General features: G+C 39.5%; 1 protein-coding gene across 1 annotated transcript in view; it reads left to right on the top strand.

The window, feature by feature from the left end:
* LOC106874850 (N-alpha-acetyltransferase 38, NatC auxiliary subunit) overlaps positions 1-7,706 on the top strand; it is an 11,373-nt gene that overhangs the window by 1,686 nt on the left and 1,981 nt on the right. Inside the window, exons 2-3 of the mRNA XM_014922739.2 lie at positions 3,748-3,865; positions 6,049-6,120. Of these exons, the coding sequence (XP_014778225.1) occupies positions 3,748-3,865; positions 6,049-6,120 (190 nt within the window). The remainder of the gene's footprint in view (positions 1-3,747; positions 3,866-6,048; positions 6,121-7,706) is intronic.

Below are 7,706 nucleotides of genomic sequence, written 5' to 3'. Positions count from 1 at the left end.
ATATATATATATATATATATACACACGACAGGCTGGTTTCAGTCTGGGTCTACCAAATCCACTCACAAAGCTCTGGTCAGCCCAATGCTATTGTAGAAGACACTCAAGATGCCACACAGTGGGACTGAACCTCGAACCATGTGGTTGGGAAGTAAGCTTCTTACCACACAGTCAAAAATGAAGTTTCTTAAATCGTTACTCTGAGATTCATGTTGGTTATTAATTATTTTACTTCAAACTTGGAGTAAATGTTCTAAAGGAATAATTACATTGATTCCATATATTAAATGTCTCTTCTAAGTGTGTGTGTGTATTATATATACATACATACATATATATATATTTATTTTTATTTTATGCGCCCTTTTAAAGCCTAGCCAGGCTCATAGGCCTGGTTTCCCGGTTTCTATGGCGTATGTGTTCCTCCCAGCTGGATGGGACGCTAGTCCATCGCAGCGTTACTCAAGAAACAGGAAGAAAGTTGGGGTGAAAGAGTACAACAGGGGTCACCCCCCACTGCCAGAGCCTCGTGGAGCTTTAGGTGTTTTCACTCAATAAACACACACAACGCCCAGTCTTGGAATCGAAACCACGATCCTCCAACCGCGAGTCCGCTGCCCTAACCACTGGGCCATTGCACCTCCATATATATATATATATATACTAGCACTCCATTGGAACCAACGGGGATTCCAGTTGATCTGATCAATGGAACAGCCTGCTCGTGAAATTAATGTGCAAGTGGCTGAACACTCCATAGACATGTGTACCTTTAATGTTGTTCTCAGGAAGATTCAGCGTGACACAGAGTGTGACAAGGCTGGCTCGTTAATTACAGGTACAACTCATTTTTACCAGCTGAGTGAACTGGAGCAATGTGAAATAAAGTGTCTTGCTCAAGGACACAACGCGCTGCCAGGAATTGAACTCATGACCTTACGATTGTGAGCTGAATAAGGTATGTACCACATAGCTTGGGCAAATGAAAGAAAAAGGTGCTTAACACATTTAGTAAGAGTTGTATTTCTCCATTCAGTAATCTAAAACCTGAAAGAGACGAATTTCTGTTAGGAGCTGACAAAACTTTATTATGAAGAGACATTTTCCCAACTTTCAAAAATACCAAATTCATGCTTCTTTCATATATAAATACGCATCAAACTATTTGAACAGTGCATTAATACATTTAAAATGGTCTGTCCTGAACATGCTACAAATATAGACAGAAAATATACTTAAAATAAGAGAAATATATAAAATGTAACACACACACACACACACACACACATTTATATTATTGAAAACAGTTTGATTCGGCTCCATGCCACTTAAAGTTTTGTCGGCTCCTAACAGAAATTCGTCTCTTTCAGGTTTTAGATTACTGAATGGAGAAATACAACTCTTACTAAATGTGTTAAGTGCCCTTTTTCTTTCATTTGCTCACTCACTCAGGGTCAATAACTGTATACAAATCTTGTGCTCTGAGCACACTTTTGTATTGGGCAGAAGCATGGACTCTCTTCTACAGAAACTTGAAACCTTGCACATGTGCTGTCTGCGCTGGTTCTGCAGCGCAAAATGGCAAGATAAGATATCAAATGTCAAAATCTTAGAAAACCATATCTCCAGCATCAAAAAGCATGCTGATGAGGATTCAGTGCAGATGGGCAGGACGTTTTTCAAATGAAAGATGACCGTATTCCAAAAATTCTTTTGTATGAGCAACAAGTAGTGGAACTTGAACTGGGAATGTGACGATGGATTAAATGCTGCTAAATGTTTTGCCTGGCATGCTAACAAATTTGCCAGCTCATTGCCCTAATAATAACAACAATAATAATAATAATAATAATAATAATAATAATAATAATCCTTTCTACTTTAGGCACAGGAGCAGAAATTTGAGGAGAGGGGGGTGGCTAGTTGATTACATTAACCCCAGTACTTAACTGGTACTTATTTCATTGACCCTGAAAGGATGAAAGGCAAAGTTGACCTCGGTGAAATTTGAACTTGGAGTGTAAGGATGGACAAAATACCACTAGGCATTTTGCCTGGTGTGCTAACGATTCTGCCAGCTCACCACCTTAGTAGTAGTAGTAGTAATAATAATAATAATAATAATAATAATAATAATAATAATAATAATAATAATAATAGTAATAATACTAATAACGATAGTAATAATAATCATTTCTACTCTAGGCACAAGGGCTTGAAACTATTTTGGGAAGGGGGCTAGTTGATTATATCAGCTCCAGCATGTAACTGGTACTTATTTCATCGACCCCCAAAAAGGATGAAAGGCAAAGTCGACCTCGGCGGAATTTGAACTGAGAATGTAGTGACTGACAAAATACTACTAAGCATTTCACCTGGTGTGATAACGATTCTGCCAGCTCACCACCTTCAATAATAATAATAATAATAATAATGATGATGATGATATTAATAATACTGATAATTATGATGGTGATACAGGTATAACATTGATTTTCTGGAACCTTTCCCTAGCCTCTTTTGATGACTGATTCTTCTGACCCAGGTAGGGTAACCTTGGGCAACTAAATTTTCTTAAATAATTTAATTAATATACAGGTACCTGTAGATTAGTGTGGATTATAAGATGTTCCAGATTATCAGTGTCTGGAAAGTCATTATTATACCTTTAAGTATGTGAAGATGATGATGACAATGATGACAATGATGATAATGATGATCCTTTCTGCTATAGGCACAAAGTCTAGAATTTAGCGGAGGGGGCAGATTGATTACATCAACCCCAGTGCTCAACTGGTACCTATTTTATCGACCCCAAAAGGATAAACGGCAAAGTTGACCCTGATGGAATTCGAACTCAGATCAGAAAGATGGACAAAATGTCACTGAGCATTTTGCCACCTGATGCTGGCAGATTTTTCTGCTCTTAAAAGGATTTCTGTCCTTTATATATACTGTTCAATATTTATGCGATGAAAAATATATCTTTTTACTTGTTCTACAATACATTTCTATGATGACGTAATGGTTTCAAATTTTGGCACAAGGCCAGCTCATTATATTGGTCCTGGTCCTCAACTGGTACTTATTTTATTGACCCCCAAAAAGATGAAAGACACAAGCCAACCTTGATGGAATTTGAACTCAGAACCTTAACAAAGACAAAAAGCTATTAAGCATTTTTCCTAATGTGCTAACAATTCTGTCAGCTTGCTGCTATAATAATAATAATGATAATAATAATAATAATAATTTATTTCTTTATTGCCCACAAGGGGCTAAACATAGAGGGGACAAACAATGACAGACAAAGGGATTGAGTTGATTACATTGACCCCAGTGTGTAACTGGTACTTATTTAATCGACCCCAAAAGGATGAAAGGCAAAGTCGACCTTGGCAGAATTTGAACTCAGAACGTAAAGTCAGACAAAATACCACTAAGCATTTTGCCCGGTGTGCTAACGATTCTGCCAGCTCGCTGCCCTAACCCTTTCTACTGTAGACACAAGGCTTGAAATTGTTGGGGAGAGGGCTAGTTGATTATATCAGCTCCAGGGCATAACTGGTACTTATTTTATTGACCCTGAAAGGATGAAAGGCAAGTCGACCTCAGAGGAAATTTGAACTCAGAACAAAGATGGATGAAATGCCATTAAGTCCTTTTCCCAGAGTGCTAACAATTTTTCTAGCACACCGCCTTAATAATAGTAATTATGATTATAATGATGATGATGATGTTTTTCAGGATGGTGAATGTGGAGAATCATGTGACGAAATTTCTGTGATAGATGGACGAAGGAAGTTACAGAGATGGCTGAATAAAAACATGAAGATTAAAATGAGCGATGGACGAACACTGATAGGTGAGAGGCTTTTTTATGGTAGTTGCAGCAAGATACTTTGGTGATGGTGGTGGTGGTGGTGGTGGTGGCTGGATATTAGTGAACTGTGGCTGTGGTGGTGGTGTTTGTGTGTGTGTGGAGGGGTAGCATACCGTGGTGGTAGTGGGAGTAAGGACAGCAGAGTTCTGTCTTCTTTGTTACGAAACTAAAACTTCTGCCTTTGTTAGGTTTATGTTATGACCCCAGGAGTCTAGGCTTTGCTTCAACATCTGGAATTCCTTCTCTAATTCTTTGACAAATTCATCATTATGTAAATTTTCCTGTAGACGACCAGCCATGAATGAACTCTTCTCTTATGGCATGGAAAACTATAAAAACCAGGAAGTAGAGAGTGTGTGTGTAGGGTACAGGGGCTGAGAATTGACACCCCACCACCTCTCCATGATGGATACCTACCTGTGTACTAAATTCCTTACCGAACTGATTGCTGAGTCATCTTGCTAACTGCTTATACTAATGCATCATAAGCTATTTATCTAAACCTGGTTGCCTTAGCAACTGAGGCGATGGTTTGCCAATCATTTTCAACCCAGCTCTTATTTGGTCTCCTCTGCTTTTGAAACTCCATCTCAGCTTTGGTGGTTACAGGGTATTCAGCTCACAATCGTAAAGTTGTGAGTTCAACTCCTGATAGTGCATTGTGTCCTTGAGCAAGACACTTTATTTCACGTTGCTCCAGCCTACTCAGCTGGTACAAATGAGTAGTACCTGTATTTCAAAAGGGAACAGAACCTATCAACTATTTGTAGGAAGTGTTCTGAGTATTTCAAAGAATTGATTTCACGGGTAATTTTACTTTTCATTATTACTCCTGTACATCTGTTCCTTCTTTCTCAACCTGCTTATGTTGCCACTCAACCATTTTGACACCAACCTGCCTGAGACCATTCCTGGTTCAACATACTACAGACCATGGTAACCTGTCAAGGGTCTTCTCCAGCTCAGTTAATACTGGAGGCAAAGTGGCTGAGCCCCTTTCGGGTGTTGGGCCTCACGGAGGCAATGACAGACCTTTGGCATTATGTTGTGCTTCAGAAGAAGATCCATCAAGCCCGAGCAAAATCGTAGTTGTGGCAGATACCAGTGTCACACAAATGGCACCTGTGCCGGTGGCACATATAAAGCACTCATTACACTCTCAGAGTGGTTGGCGTTAGGAAGGGCTGTAGAAAACCATGCCAAACCAGACTGGATCCTGGTGCAGCCTTCCAACGTGCCAGTCCAGTCAAACCGTCCAACCCATGCCAGCATGGACAACAGACGTTAAATGATGATGATGACAGGAGTTTACTCTCAGCTAAGAACTTCTCTAGCTGTCTCACCTAAGAAGAGAGTACCAGAAGTACCCTGTCCTAGCATAAACTCATTACCTAAGTTAATTAATTATCTTCCTAATTAGTCCCGTAGTCATATAGTCACATTGCTACATAGCCCCATAGACATAGTCTTACACACATTGGCACTCGGGCAGTTATGGCAACAAGGGTTCCAGTCCATCTGATCAATGGAATGGCCTACTTGTAAGACTAAGGTGGAAGATGGCTGAGCACTCCACGGACACGTGTACCCTTAAAATAGTTCTCAGGGAGATTCTGCATGACACAAAATGTGACAAGGCTGGCCCTTTTGAATTACAGGTACTACTCATTTTTGCCAGTTGGGTAAACTGGAGCAATGTGAAATAAAGTATCTTGCTCAAGGACACAGTGTGCTACCAGGAGTTGAACTCACAACCTTATGATTGTGAGCCGAATGCCCTAACCACTAAGCCATGTACCTTCACTCACATATGCACACACATACATACACACACACAGCTACATTGACATATATTCATGCACACACATGTTGCCACACCTGACTGTCTTCAGTGCCCTATTCTCCATGTTTTCTTTAATATTTCATGTTGTCCTATCCTCCATGTTGTTCTATTCTCTGTGTACTCTAACCCATACTCTCATATTCTTTGTGTACTCCAACACTCATGACTTCATGTTATTCCCCCATGTACTCCAATACTCCATGTTGCCCTATTCTATATGTACTCTAACCCATGTTCTCATATTCCCCATGTACTTCAGTACTCCATGTTATCCTTTCCTCCATGTACTCCCATAATCAATGCTCTCTCTCCTGTGTTGCAGGTATCTTCCTCTGCACCGACAGAGACCGAAATGTCATTCTTGGCTCTTGTGAAGAATATCTGAATTCTCCTGGTGAGTTCAAACACTCTGTTCTAACGTAGTAGTCACATGGACACCCAGACATACAGACACATATCACAGTCACATTATCATATAGCCACATAGACATGTAGGCCTATAATCACACACACACACACACACACACACACACACGTCTAGTTGCATGCACATATAATCACCTACACAATCACATACACATTGTCACAAAGACCAGTGCTTCTCAAACTATCAGATGTGGTGTACTGGCAGTTTTTTTTTCCGAATGTGCCAGGGACCGGTAATATTATTTCTTAGTAATATTAATTTATACCAGAAACAATATATATAATGAATATAATAAAAGCTGACAATTTTTTTAATCTTATATTTATTTTGTAAACAAATTATACAATATTACGTAAGCATTTTATAATGTTTCTGTCTTTTCTGGAAACTCGCTGCGTAGCGGCAGCTGATGGCTCGTGGACTGCCACTTTGAGGAACACCGACAGAGACAAATAGTCACATACATACAGCCACTCATGCATATGCACATATATATATATAGTTGTATACATACACATATTGTTATATATGTATATAGTCGCATAGTCATATAGTCACATAGACATGTAATTGCATAGTCCTTGTCACATGGATACATTGACACATCATAACATATACATGTAGGCACATTCACACAATTTGTCATATGGTTATATGTCATAGACTCAGTAACATAGTCCCATAGACTCACAGATATAGTCACATAGACACATGGTCTCATAGACACATAGTGACATTGATACATGGACACATAGTCATATAGTCACTTAACCACAAGAGCACATAGATGTTTAGTCACATGGGCACATCATCATATTGTCACATAGTCACATGGGTACATAGACACACAGACATATAGTCATATAAGTATGGAGCCACATAATCACATAAAAACACAAACATAATCACGGAGTGACATAGTCATATTTTCTGAATCTGAAAGAAGGGGCAGTGCCCATCATCGTATAAAGGTCCTTTGAAACCAGTGCAGTTGATGTTGTTAATGTTCTGTTTAAGCCATAACAGGTCAACATCTTCAGGAAAGACATGAGCAGAGAGGAGATTCCAGGGGAAATCATGATATGGGGAGTAAGGATTGGTTAGTGTGGAGGCTGGAGGGGGTTGGAGGTAGAGTGATAAGAGGTGGAAAAAAAATGAATGGGTTGTGGGGATGCAAAAGCAGCTAGCTGTGAGGAGCAAGGGTCATATGGTCACACAATTGTACAGTCATATAGGCTTATAGTCACACAAAGATATCATCTCATCCATAGATAGTCACAATCTTATGCACACACACACCAACACACACACACACCAACACACACACACACCAACACACACACACCCACACCCACGGTAATATATGAGTGGCTGTGTTGAGCAAATCGACCCCAGGACCGATTCTTGTAAGCCTAGTACTTATTCTATTGGTCTGTTTTGCTGAACCGCTAAGTTACAGGGATGTAAACACACCAGCATCAGTTGTCAAGTGATATTGGGGGGACAAACATATACATGTGTATATATATATATATATATATATATATATATAT

The sequence above is a fragment of the Octopus bimaculoides genome, chromosome 26, assembly GCF_001194135.2.
Source record: "Octopus bimaculoides isolate UCB-OBI-ISO-001 chromosome 26, ASM119413v2, whole genome shotgun sequence".
In the NCBI taxonomy this organism is placed as follows: Eukaryota; Metazoa; Mollusca; class Cephalopoda; order Octopoda; family Octopodidae; genus Octopus; species Octopus bimaculoides.
The sequence above is the reverse complement of the archived record's forward strand: the minus strand, read 5'-3'. Positions and strand labels throughout refer to the sequence as shown.